This window comes from Apium graveolens, chromosome 4 (assembly GCF_009905375.1).
Source record: "Apium graveolens cultivar Ventura chromosome 4, ASM990537v1, whole genome shotgun sequence".
In the NCBI taxonomy this organism is placed as follows: Eukaryota; Viridiplantae; Streptophyta; class Magnoliopsida; order Apiales; family Apiaceae; genus Apium; species Apium graveolens.
The window spans coordinates 303973188-303987228 of record NC_133650.1 but is presented as its reverse complement, the minus strand read 5'-3'; the positions used below and the strand labels follow the sequence as shown (position 1 = coordinate 303987228).

The window sequence follows — 14041 nt, the reverse complement described above, 5'->3', positions numbered from 1 at the left end:
CTAATTAGGTGTATGCATACAGTGAAATTTTAGAGTAACGCTTAACTTCGATTTTTAAACTACATATTTTAACAGCATTTTATATATTATATTTAGATGTGTATTTTGCATGGATTATATGTTTCAGTTTTATGGAAATAATAATGTGATACTATTATTTTTAATGTTGGGTCGTGTTTCGCACGGATTACCAACTAGTATACCTAATATCAGAATGCGTATTTCAATTTAAAAAAAATAAAAAAAATTAGTTGAAATACCCAATCTGAAAATGGGTATTCGGGCATATACTCAATTTGAGAAAGCGTATTTCAAATAACCAATCTGAAAAAATGTATTTCGTCGATATTTTTGGCCGTATTTTTCAAATTTGTTATTTTGGTCACCAATTTTAAAAAATGTGTTATTTTTGGCCAACATCTACTTAAATTTATATTTAAAAATCTGATAATATTTAATTTAAAATTTATAAAAATTTAATGATATTTTGAAAAAAAAAATTAGATTTCATAAAATGATATATGCAGCCAAGGCCAGGAAAGTATAGATGCGGCGTTAAGCACATTTTTACTGTATTTACGACCACCCATAAAAAAACTACACTGTTGTATGTTGGGGGCCTGTAGCCTTAAATGTAGTAAAGGTTTATATTGGGGAGAGAGATTAAGGCAGTGGATTGATTGAACACTCGATAGATGAGTTTAGCAACTCGGATGGGTTTTGTTGAGCCATTGAGTTGACTCAGTTGGAGAAAGACAGCGAGTCAAAGGATTTTTGTGTATCTCAGTGAATTGCTCGCAAAGTGTTTGTGTTAATGTCTCAAAGAGCCTGTGTTAGCGGAAGCAATGGAAGTAAAGGAGCTTAAAGGTCTGGCATCAACCTTAAACTGTTTAAACACTTGGCATAAGTGAAGCATGAATAACATGTAAGAAAAATCTTGTTATTGCTTTGAAAAGTTCAGCTTGATTATTACATGACTTGAGAGTCTACTAACTAAGATTTACTCAACTATAACTACGTTGTTCAACCACCTTGCTAAGATTGATACTCAACTACTAACTAAGATTTACTCGATGTCGAAAAAATGTTATTCTATTCGATTAATCGATAAATCGTTGACAAACACCATGCACACATCTCACATGTTTGTTAGAAAAGCAACTTAGCACTAAAAAAACCTTGCACCTTAAATTTTAAATTATATAATGAGCTGGCTGACAATTTGATATTGTAGTTATTAATCACTAATCCAATCTCTATTATTTATATTATCATTAAAGTATTAATTTTTCGAATATATTTAAACATAATAACAAAAGTTTTAATGCGTATTTATAAGTCATTAAAAAAAATTATGATGCTAACTGGTTGTTATAATTTTTTAATATTATATTTAGTATCCGAATATGTGAAATGAATTTTTAATTATTGATTATATGTCTTTTTTTTTGTAAATTCAAAATATCCTTACATGCTGCATGGACTTTTTGTGTTTTTTAAGAAAGGAGGAGATGTGATTTGACCCGATGCACGTCAGGTGATTGCGCCATGAATGAACCAAAACATTTGCATTATTGCTAATTACAAATTAGTATCCTTATTATATGGCTAACCATCCATTTACTTCAACTCTCCAGGCTGTTAACACAAATTTTAAATGTTGATTAGGTGAGTTTATATTTTAAACACTACACGCCAATACTAGTATATAGTGTACGTTAAACCCTGCAACTATGGCATCAATCTCAGTATTCAGCTACTGCCTCCGTGCATCCTTTTCTCTTACTTCAATTTCTTCTTTTGTGCTTCTATTGCATTCTTAGCAATTAGAACTGCATCTTCGAGTTCTTATAATCATGGTGGGTCTAGCTGACATTCCATTGGTGGGAAAATTTGTGGACAGGGTATCTGATAAAGCAGTTGATGCTGTGTTTCGTGGTTTCCGTTACGTGTTCCGTTATAAGTCTCTTGAAGTCCAACTCAATTCCGAAACTGAAAAGCTTAAAATTGAGATGAACAACATGTCCAACGAAGTTAAGAAAGAAAAAGCTAATGGTAAAATAATCAAAGCCCATGTATCCAAATGGCAAAAAGAGGTGGAAGAAGAGATCCAGAAGAGTGCAACAACAGAGTTGCCACCTTCTTCATGCAACTGCATCAAGAGCCTGCCAATACCGAATCCTGTCTCCCGTTTTCAACGGGGAAGGAACGCGTTCAAAAAGGCCACAGCTGTAGCTCAACTCACTAGCACCGGAAAGGATCACCTAACTAGAGATATTGCAGATCTTTCACCATTTCAAAACAAACCAAAACCTGATACCGCATACGAAGAGTTTGAATCCAGAAAAGATGTCTATAAGAAACTCTGGGATGCGCTAGTAAACGAAGATAGTCCTCTGATCCATGGAATCTATGGAATGGCAGGAGTTGGGAAAACTAGAATGATGGAAAAATTTTGGGAAGATGCCCTGAAGGACAAGATTTTCAAAGATGTGGTACGAGTAGATGTTGGCAGTGAAAACATAGACAATTTAAAGTTACAAGACCAGGTTGCTGGCCTTGTAAATTGCAATCTGGAGTCGCAAGATGTGAATAGAAGAGCTTCTCAGCTGGAATCCAGTATAAGGAATGTGGGTAAGATTCTCCTTATATTAGACGATGTTTGGAGTGAGATTCCCTTGGACGATATTATTGGAACTCCATTTGGCGATGGTAGTAGTTCCAAGGGTTCTAAAATCCTCTTTACATCTCGAAAGGAAGATGTGTTAAAGGGTAACAAGTGCGAGCATCTTGTCGAGATCAATACCTTGAGTCCTGGCGAGGCTTTGAATCTGTTCAAGAACACTGTCGGTGCAGATAAAATAAACTCTCTGCAGGATGAATCCTTGGTACAAAGAGTGTGTGATGAGTGTGGTCATTTACCATTACTCATTCACGCGGTTGGAAAAGCACTGAAAGACGAGCCTCACAATTCGTGGAAGGATGCACATCATCAACTTGAAACGGGAAAATTTCAAAATATTGTTGGAGTGGAACCAAAAGTATACAAGTGTATCAAATTGAGTATTGATTATTTACAACATGATGATGCAAAGTCATGTCTCTTTCTGTGCTCTTTCTTTCCTGAAGATGCTATCATCGATTTGAAGATGCTAGTCCAGTTAGCAACAGGCTCCAAGCTTATAAACCCGGATGGAGGAGAATCAAGAGTTCTTAACATGGTTAACTCTCTCAAGACATCTTCTTTGCTGCTGGGCTCTGGACCTAAAGTTCATGATATCATCAGAGATGTGGCAAGATTCATGGCTTCCACAGATCCTACATATGCATTTTTACACGTAAAATGCAACTCACAGTATTTTCCTTCTGATGCTGGTTGTTGTACTGGAAAACTCTTACGTTTAGACATGGAGACTTCTGATGTTTATTTTGATGAGGACATGGTATGCAAGGACCTGCATACCTTGTGGCTCCAAAGCAACAACCACCCACAAAAATTTTCAGGCGGCTTTTTCAAAATGTTTGCGTATCTCAGTTCTCTGATGCTACAAAATGTCAAAATTTCTTTGGAGCAGTTCTCTCTTCAAGACTTGGGTAATCTCAGGACGGTTACTTTTTTAGGGTGTGACATAAGCAAGACAAATGCTAGTCTCTTTCCCGCAAAGCTAAAATCTCTATGGATTTATGATTGTTATCTCCCAAGGCCGCTGAAAGTAGCAAACCTGACATGTCTTCAAAAGCTAAAGATCCAAAATATAAATTTGTTAGTGGTGCCAAATTTCATATCTACTCTATCCAGTCTGGAAGAATTACATATACCGGAGGGATTCCACATTGACGGAGAAGAATATCAGGAGGAGCCCATAGTGATGGAGATCAGTAAATTGACTCATCTGAGAAGTTTACAATTTAGTTTCCCCGTTGGTAGTACTTTTCATGGTACAAATGCATTGTCTAATTATATAGTTAGCTACGATATACTTGTGGGTGGGCCCGGAGGGCTTATTGAGACTCCGAGGCAACTTTCAAGAGGTCCATTAATGAGGTCGATTGAGTTGATTGGCAATCACTGGCAATTCTGGGAAGGTTTGATAGCAATGGCTGAAGAAGTGAGATTGCAGAACAGCAATGTTGAACTGAGTAGCATTTACATTGGCCACAAGGGAGCATTTGGAGACTTGAAAAAACTGTACATTAAAAAATGTCACAACATGGGCAACCTAGCAAGTATATCACAGGATGAGATTCAGTATAGTTTTCAACATGAGGTAACATGTTTCTCCAAACTAACCATTTTAGATATTGAAAGCTGCTCTGAATTAAAATACCTCTTCTGCAACAATATTGCAAAAAGTCTGGTACAGCTGCAAAAGCTACGTGTGTTTAATTGTGAGTCTATGGAAGCCATCATAGTAAATGAAGGCACAAGTGAAGGAGAAATCATAACTTTCTCTAACTTGAAATCACTGACAATAAAAGGTTGTCCGAGACTCGCGGGCTTCTATGCCCAAAAGAAAAATGCATATTCAGGTTCAACATCATCAATGGATCCCTCTGCTCAATATCAGCCTTTTCTTGACCGAGAGGTATGTTTTTCTTACTTAATAATGCATGGGAGCTGACATGTGTACACCCTCGCTTTGTTGATGCACACCCTCGCTTTAGGATGAAGACCAAAATATTCTCATGTGCAAATTCAACTTCAAATTATTTTCATCTAAAACAAAAGGTGATTTGGTCTAAAATCCGATAAAGGGTGTACATCTGTAAAGTGAGGGCGTCCATATATCAGCTCCCTTAATAATTTATTATCACCGCTAACTTATAATTTTTATGTATAAAAACATAATCAAATGTTGAAAGAAAATAGCACATAGGATGATTTGCTGAAACAATACTAGAAAACAAAAAAAAAATGTAATTCGTTGGTATATGCTGCAGGTTAGGTTCCCTTCCTTGGAAGAACTGAAAATTAGGTCGTTGCCATATACAAGTGTTATTTGGGGGAAGGACTGCTACAATGACAAACTGCGTCATCTTCGTGTAGGAAAATGTGATAAACTGGAAACTGTGATTCCACAGGCCATGATGCATAAGGTACATAATCTGGAACAGATACACATATATGAATGCAGCAGTTTGAGAACCATGTTCCTCCCTTCTGTCGCAATTGATCTTACGCACCTTAAGGAATTGACTGTAAAAAATTGTGAGAAGATGACAGAGATTATTGAGGCAGGTGAACAATTAATCACTAGTGATGATATGCTGTTCCCTGAGTTAACGATTCTAGAGCTAGTTAATTTGCAAAGTTTGACTAGCGTTTGGTGCTGCCAGAGTGGGAAAGCTAATACGTGCAAGGTACATAAAAATATATATTGCTAAATGAATCCATTTCTACATTTATATGATGGGGTAAAGACCTTCTACCATTAGTAACTATATATACATGTACAGTGCACACTTGACAATTTGCCTCCAAAATAGTGTTAATTTTTAATTTTTAATCAAGATTTTGAGATATCTGTGTTTATGTATAGCAGATTAGCTAGCGCAGTTTTCAGTTTTTCATATACAGGTAGAATTGTATAGACAAGGTGACGTCTCATTGATTTCTGTAGGTTCCCTTCAGACTCCTTCAACTCTCGTCAATTGTTCTTGAAAGCTTGCCTGCTCTCAAGAGTTTTCTTCATGGTTCAAATTTTGAGTTCCATACTCCAGCTTTAAAGAAGGTGAAAGTTGATAGCTGTGTACTCTCAACTCTTTTCACCTTCTCTATGTTCAAAAAATTCCAGCTCAAAAACTTAGAAGTACGGAATTGTGAATTGTTGGAGAACATTGTTGAGGATTTAAGGGGAGATGAGACTTGCAACAAGATTATCACGCTCTCTCAACTTACGGAAGTTGCTCTTCAAAATTTGCCAAACCTCAAAAGTTTTTTCCATAATGCAAATTATGAGTTCCATATGCCGGTTATAAAGAGAGTGAATGTATATTACTGTGGATTTTCTGATACACTTTTCAGACGATCAGTCTTCAAAAATCTCAAACAACTTAAAGAATTATGCGTACTTAATTGCGAAATGTTGGAGAGCATCTTTGAGGATGCAAGGGCTGATGAAAGTGCAGATACGAGTGACAAGTTTATCACACTTAATAAAGTCTGTACGGTTGATATTCAAGGTTTACCAAAGTTGAAAAGCATTTTCTTCGGTGCAACGAACCAGTGCTATATGCCGGCCCTAAAGAAAGTGACAATATCTCGTTGTGGACTCTCTGCTCTTTTCACGCCATCGGTGTTCCGAGAATTCAAACAACTTGAAAACTTGAATGTATCTCACTGCGAATCCTTGGAACACATTGTTAAGGAGGTTGGGGTTGATGTAACTTATGAGATGAATGGTAAGAGTATCATTTCTCATAGACTCTCATTTGTTAGTCTTGAACATTTACCAAACCTCAAAAGTTGTTTCCATAATGCAAATTACGAGTTCCATATGCCGGATCTAAGGAAAGTGAAAGTAGATTGCTGTGGATTATCTAATGCACTTTTCACACGCTCAGTCTTCAACAATCTCAAACGACTCGGAGAATTAAGCGTACTTAATTGCGAATTGTTGGAAAGCATTTGTGAGGATGAAAGTCCAGGTACGAGTGACAAGATTATCACACTTAATCGTCTCTCTATGGTCAATTTTCAAGGTTTACCAAAGGTCAAAAGCATTTTCTACGGTGCAACTTTTGAGTGTCATATGCCGGCTCTAGATCGCATAAATATTGTTGGCTGTGGACTTTCTGTTCTTTTCACGTCTTCAGTGTTCCGAGAAATCCAACAACTTAGAAAATTGAACGTATCTAACTGCGAATCCTTGGAACACATTGTTAAGGAGGTTGGGGTTGATGAAACTTTTGAGATAAATGGCAAGAGTATCATTTCTCATAGTCTCTCATTTGTTAGTCTTGAACATTTGCCAAACCTCAAAAGTTGTTTCCATAATGCAAATTACGAGTTCCATATGCCGAATCTATGGGTAGTGAAAGTAGATTGCTGTGGATTATCTAATGCACTTTTCACACGCTCAGTCTTCAACAATCTCAAACTACTCACAAAATTAAGCGTACTTAATTGCGAATTGTTGGAAAGCATTTGTGAGGATGAAAGTCCAGGTACGAGTGACAAGATTATCACACTTAATCGTCTCTCTATGGTCAATTTTCAAGGTTTACCAAAGGTCAAAAGGATTTTCTACGGTGCAACTTTTGAGTGTCATATGCCGACTCTAAGGCACGTGGAAATTGTTGGCTGTGGACTTTCTGTTCTTTTCACGTCTTCAATGTTCCGAGAAATCCAAAAACTTATAAAATTGGATGTATCTGACTGCGAATCACTGGAAAACATTGTTGAGGAGGTTGAGGTTGATGAAACTTCTGAGATAATTGATAAGAGTATTACATTCCATGGACTCGGATCAATTACTCTTAAATCTTTGCCAAACCTCAAAAGTTTCAGTAGTAGTCTGACCTATGTTTTCAACATGCCCCAATTACGTACATTTCTGCTGAGGGAATGTCCCCGGATAGAATATTTCAGTTTCTCGAGAACAAACACATCAGCAGTACGTGTTACTATCGACGGGTGCATTGAAGAAGGAATTCAAGACTTAAACGAATGCATAAGACAGAATCACAAAAGAGGAAGCTACTCAAGTCATTGTACTGGAGAGTCAAGTTACAGTAGTCAACAACTGGGAACACAATCAGAGAGAATTGAAGAAAAAAAAGCCTCCGTCTAGAGCCGACTGGAATTACTCAAGAACGAAATGAAGACCGGACTTGTACAGTACTGTTTTTGGATTATTTGTAATCACGAGATAGGAAAATGCAGAAACTGTTTTTGTAATCACGAGATAGGAAAATGCAGAAAATGTTTTATAAGTATGACAACTTAGTCCAAAATCTCTATCAAATGGTTGTACCAATGTAATAAACTGTACTCTATAAATCAACAGGCTGTTTGACAAAGATTCTTGGCCAGCGGAGATTGTACTCGGCTCAGCCACAGAACGAAATTCCAAGGTTCCAACACAAGTTGATGCAAGCATAGACCCAACATTGTATGTTATGTTCTTTTGATACGTACATAACATTCTTGACGTTTTAGGAGTACCCGTAAGTTAAAACAATAGTAACTGAAATTTTTTATTTTTTGCAATATTGTATTGCAGATTAAGAAGCTTCCTCGTGGCTTTCAAGTTTATACTGAATGTCCTGTCTTAGAAGTTGTCAGCCTGGAAGTGGAGTCTAACAACAAACGTACCATCCTACAGCTTCATAAGCCGAACAATGAATCCAACTCAAACTATCAAATCCCACTGAATGTATATTGTAACCCTCAGGCTCATACAATGAATCCGAACCCTACTTTCCGCTGCACTATATCGCGAACTGGCTTGGCAATCTATAAAATCAAAGACATTCACAACATAGGTTCTGATGGAATACTTTTTGGGCAAGTCTTGTTTTATCGCTATCCAAAATGTTATTTGCATTATTAATATTAATTATGTAAAATAGTAATTGTGTTCTTGACTTCTCTAACCCCCGCACCCATTTGTCATTTTATCTGCAATATGCATTCCAAAATATTTAGCCTCTGGGTCACGAATTCGAATGCCTCCTGAGTCGGAGCCCGTCGCTTAAATGCGTTTTATTTTGGTTCACGTGATTTACAGGTTATTGCGTGAGCCCGGAGGATTTACCCGGCGCGCACCCGAAGGGTAGCGGACTGCGAGTTCCCTACGATAAAAACAACAACTAGATATGCATGAAATCAATCACTGTAATGCAAAGATCCTGTACAAGTACGCGATCATAAGATGAAAAGAGAAAATTTATAGTCCCTCGAATTCGAAATGTTTAAGGGGTTAGAGCTAGATCCTTGAGGCTCCCCGAAACCAAGGAAGATAGAGTTCAATTTAATATAACATTTTGATCACTATTAATTTGGTAAAGAGCAGAGGCATTACATGTGGATTCAGTGTAGTTGAGGACAATGATCTTTCGGCTATTTCGTTTAATTTAAAAGCCAAATTTATAATTCAAATATTCACTATTAGTACTAATTCTATTCATGAAAATCTTCCATCACAACTCAATTCATTGACGGATAAAGCTCCACCAATACTTTTCTATTAATTCTTTTTTTCTAATCATTCATATCAACTCTTTTTATTTGAGTATGAGATGTTTTTAAAAAATTGTAGGTGGTTCTTCTTCTTACTCGTGAGCAGGGTTGCATTAAGCGATAATGTTATTTAATATTTAATACGAGGGTTCTCGTAACGAGCAATATTACATATCCAATTTTTTTTCCAAAAACTTTCTCAAAATGACACGTGTCATCTTTTAATTTCTGAAATCTTTTCTATATATAATAGGAGAACAAGGGTATAATTTAATGAGATTAAAAAGTCTCATTGAAAAAACTAAAATGTTCTCAAAATGACACGTGTCATTTTTTAATTTTTGAAATCTCTTCTATATATAATAGGAGAACAAGAGTATAATTTTATGAGATTAAAAAATCTCATTAAAAAGACTAAATTACCCATGTTTTTAATATTTATATAAAAAATGTGGTTTGTGGGAATCAAACTCAAGTTATTTCATTCAATTATACAACCTCTTACCACTACACCATATTGTCACATATGATTTTTATCATACACATAATATGTAAGTGTGCTAAATGAATATTTTATATACTTATTTGAATTCGACAAAAAAAAGATAGTTAGTTGAATATTTGTACAGTTAATTTAAAAGAATTGAATTCTAGATATAAAATTAGGCATAATACATAAATGGATTATTATCTTATTTATTAATCATTTTTTAGTTTGAAAATATATGTCTTATACTTTTAACATATTTTTTATTATAAAAAGTAATTAAAATGTACATATATAATTTTTTAAAAAATATTAAAAATAGAATCGCTTGTATATAAATAATCTATATTGGTATTACATATTTGGATAAGTTCGAATTATAATGAGTCAATACAGTTTAGAACTTGGCTCATTGTTTAAAAAATACTCGAAATTTGACTACATGACCCGACCCAAAAACATCGTCACATTATATGTTTAGTAAACTAGGAATTTTTGCCTGCGCTACGCGTTCTAAATATATTTAATTTTTTTAAAAATATTAAATAATATAGAGAGAAATATTTACGTAACTTTTCAGTTAATGAAAAAAATGTACGCGGATATACTTTTTCACGTATGTTAGAAAAATATATGTCGTGTTGTCATATTTTTTGTTTTAAAACATAATTAACTAATTTTAATTTTTGTTTGTAATAAAATCAGCGCATGTTTCACGTTTTTTCATATGATATAGATTAATTTTAAGGTATATTACAATTTTATTAAGGAAATGATTTAAGAATAATTTATTTAATTAATAATAAAATAAAATAATTTCAGCATGTGTTTTTTAATTTGTGTTGATTAATTTATAAAATGTGATAATTATTAATTTATACTCATATAAAGATTCAAATTAAAATATAATTTGTTCTTATATTATTTTAATGATAAAACATAAGATTTAATTTAATAATATTTACAAAGTTTCAATAGCATGTATATTATAATATTTTATTTAAAAGATTTTAGATTTATATTTTAAGATTAGGTAATTCATACCCAACATATCTTTAACAAAGTGTTGAATTTAGGCACAATACTGTTAACGACAAACAAAACATAGAACGTGATAATTATAAATTTATAAAATGTGATAATTATTAATTTATAAGCATATAAGGATTAAAATTAAAATATATTATGTTATGATATGATTTTAATGATAAAACGTAAAATTTAATTTAATAATCTTTACACAATTCCAATAGTCCGTATATTGTAATATTTAATTTAAAAGAATTTAAAATTTTAAAGATTAGGTAATTCATACCCAACATATCGTTCATAAAGTGTTGGATTTAGGTAAAATACCGTTAACTACAAACAAAACATAGAACAGAGAGCTCTGCCGGGGGAGAATCGATGGCTACTACTTCAAATCATGAAAACCAACTCTCTCAATCAGAAGATTATGAACAATTTATGGAGGTTAGTATCCCCATCTAACCATGTTTTAGTTGTTTATCAATTGGTTGTAAAGTTCATGGATAATAGTTTGTTTAATGAGATTTGTATATGTAATTCTCCATTTGTATGTATAAGAGTAACAAATACTGAACTTTACTTAGCCGAGTTTAGTATGTATTGTGTCCGTCAGTAGTTCGCGTGCGAGATAGAGTATCGTCGGGGGTTCGTATTGATGTTGATTGCATGTTTTAGTTCGGAGTCATATAGACAATGATTTGAATTCAAATTGATATAATTAGTTCACCGCTGGATGCCTATGCTTCCGTATAGCAAATTGATAAGATTTCCAAAAGTAGATTATTCACGAATTTTTGAAAATTTCTTCATGAACTGTTTTGGATTGAGTTTTTAATTTCAATGTTCGGGAACTTAAGAGAAAGCACGACTCATGGAATGTTGACTGGGATATGGGTAAATATGCCAGACAATGTTTTTAATTGCTTGTTGGATGCTTATTTAAAAACTTAGGTATACATGATTGATAAATGTTAAATGTAGGTAGAGGACGAAAACCGTTAGGCAGTTTTGTTTCTGCAAATGTGGAGAAAGATGAGGATGGAGCATTTGTAAGTTTTTAACTGATTGTATTTGAACGTTATTAAGAAGTTAAATTTATATTGTACCTCACTGCATTATCTATCGAAAATTACAGAGGGTTCCGTCTAGTTTTATTGATAAATTCAGGAGTAAACTTCATTCCCAATTACACCTAAAGTGCAAGACAACTGTTTGGAATGCGGAATATGATAAGTATCGAAAAAAATCTGCGGCCTTCAAGAATTTATGAGATTTTATGATTTAAAGATGTATTATGTTGTTGTTTTTGATTATTATGGGTATAGCAACTTTACTATCCAGTATTTCAACCATATGGTTGTTTCGATTACACATCCATCAGTTGAGCCAATATTTTTCTTCAACAAAGAGAACTATAACAATTGGATTATGGATGAGTTTATATATTGTCATAATCATGATGTTACTGAGAGGTACCTTGCTTGTATTCACTACAATGCTGTAAGACTTGATTTTGAAAAATCCTTGATGGTGATCAGACAATACTCAAGTATGGAGGACTTGGATAATATGGTAACAACTCTCTCTATCTATAAATTTATTATTTACCTTATATGTATAAACATTTGGTTTACTTATCTTAAAAATAATATTCAAAGTGCTCAATTGAACTGGAACTGTCTACTCATTTGGAAAATTTGTACAAGCGATGGAAAGGAATGTCCAAGATCTGTTTGAAGCATGACTGCAGAAAATGGGATGTACTCATCCATGGGGTTGGAGAAAAGTGTTGGTTTGGGAAAGGATGGTCTGGAGTTCTGAAGGAGTTGGATATCTGTGCAGGTGATGTAATAGCTATGAATATGGCTCATGAGCTACCAGAGATTGTTCTACTTTTTATTTTTAATGAGAAAGAAGTGGAAGCTGAGAAAAAAGAAGGTATCTCATAATTCTTTTGATTTTGCTACGAGGGTGCAACACTTTCTTTGAAAGATCAGTCTTTTAATATCTGAAAGATTCAAATATATTTAGTAATAAATTTAAATTTGATAATTAACGAACAGGGGATAGAATTGGAAGAAGATCATTTATAAGATTTTTTTTGAGGCTCCTTTGAAGCTTGGATATATTGTGAGTAACCTATTGTTTTTTTACCCATATTCTTGTATGTTATTAGTAAATGATCAATAATTCTTTTATGTTTTAACATTGTAACAGACAATCCCAAGGTTTTTAGGCCAGGAGACTGAAAAGCATCTCCTTGGTGTTGAACATATTATAATCAATGGGATTCTGTGAGATGTGAGATACGATGCTAAATTAAGAATACTTTATGGGCTAAAACAACTGATTAAGTATTTTGGTCTGGTGGAGAATGATATGATATTATTCAGTTTCGGTGGGAATGGTGAGTTTTGTGGAAGGATTTTTATGTGTGAAGGAACGGAAATTACACGTTCCACAGCAGAAAGTAATCGGAGGAGAAAGCCTAGTGCCAATTTTTTTCTTTTTGAAGATAATGTTACAGATTCACCTCCTGGAATTGGTATGCCATATGTTTTGTTTCCTTATTTACTTTGCAAGGTCCTTTTACATAAGCAGTGGTCTTGAAATTAACATTGTCTTATATCCGTACTTAGAACAAAATGTTGAAATTTTGGATCTGTCAACTGAGATGGAGGTGGAAGGATATGATAACCTTGCACAGGACAATGCTGGAATACAGAATATGCAGTTGATGGAAAACAACAATCCACATGATGCGCAAGTTGGAATGAATCTCCAGTTTTCTAAATTATTGGCTGGAAGTCTCTTGAACTCTAAATGTCATGGAGCGGTAAATAATAATATATAAGAGTATAATATAACTATTTCGAATACCTTGTTGTATTATATTCAGGAACAGACTTATCAAATTATGCTAACATATTCAACTATTGTGCAGCACATTCCTAGAACTATAAGATTCCGAGATCAAATGTGGAAAAGCGGAGACATGGTGAAGTTCAGAACTGGCCAAGGAGTTTGGGACATAAAAATAGTGCTAAACGGGACAGTTTCCAGATTTTCGCGTGGATGGAGCAAATTTGTCAAAGATCTTGACTTAAAGGAGGATGACAATCTGCGCTTCACATTACAGTAAGACAGTATTGTTCCAACTTTTAACATTGAAGTCAATCCTCCCAATTAGTAATTATCCTCCATATATTTCTTAAAATCTGAACCTGCTACTTAACATTATCAATGTAGTTTGGAGATTGAATTTTGTTATTGTGATGCTGTTGGAATACTCTTTATATCAATTTGAACGTGTTCCATGTGCTTATGCTTTAAATTATATT

The 14041-nt window shown here is 34.1% G+C and overlaps 1 protein-coding gene across 3 annotated transcripts; it reads left to right on the top strand.

The window, feature by feature from the left end:
• The first annotated feature begins 565 nt into the window (after window positions 1–565).
• Window positions 566–8599, top strand: LOC141721485 (uncharacterized). Of its 3 annotated transcripts, none has more exons than XM_074524430.1 (5): window positions 566–867; window positions 1904–4586; window positions 4942–5361; window positions 5622–8114; window positions 8226–8599. In XM_074524430.1, the coding sequence occupies exons 2-4, from the start codon at window positions 2013–2015 to the stop codon at window positions 7791–7793; spliced, it is 5166 nt and encodes a 1721-aa protein (XP_074380531.1). In that variant the 5' UTR covers window positions 566–867; window positions 1904–2012; the 3' UTR covers window positions 7794–8114; window positions 8226–8599. The 3 variants fall into 3 exon arrangements, with proteins under 3 accessions (XP_074380531.1, XP_074380530.1, XP_074380529.1); XM_074524429.1 differs by having other exon boundaries at window positions 566–925; XM_074524428.1 differs by lacking the exon at window positions 566–867 and having other exon boundaries at window positions 1758–4586.
• Window positions 8600–14041: the final 5442 nt, after the last annotated feature.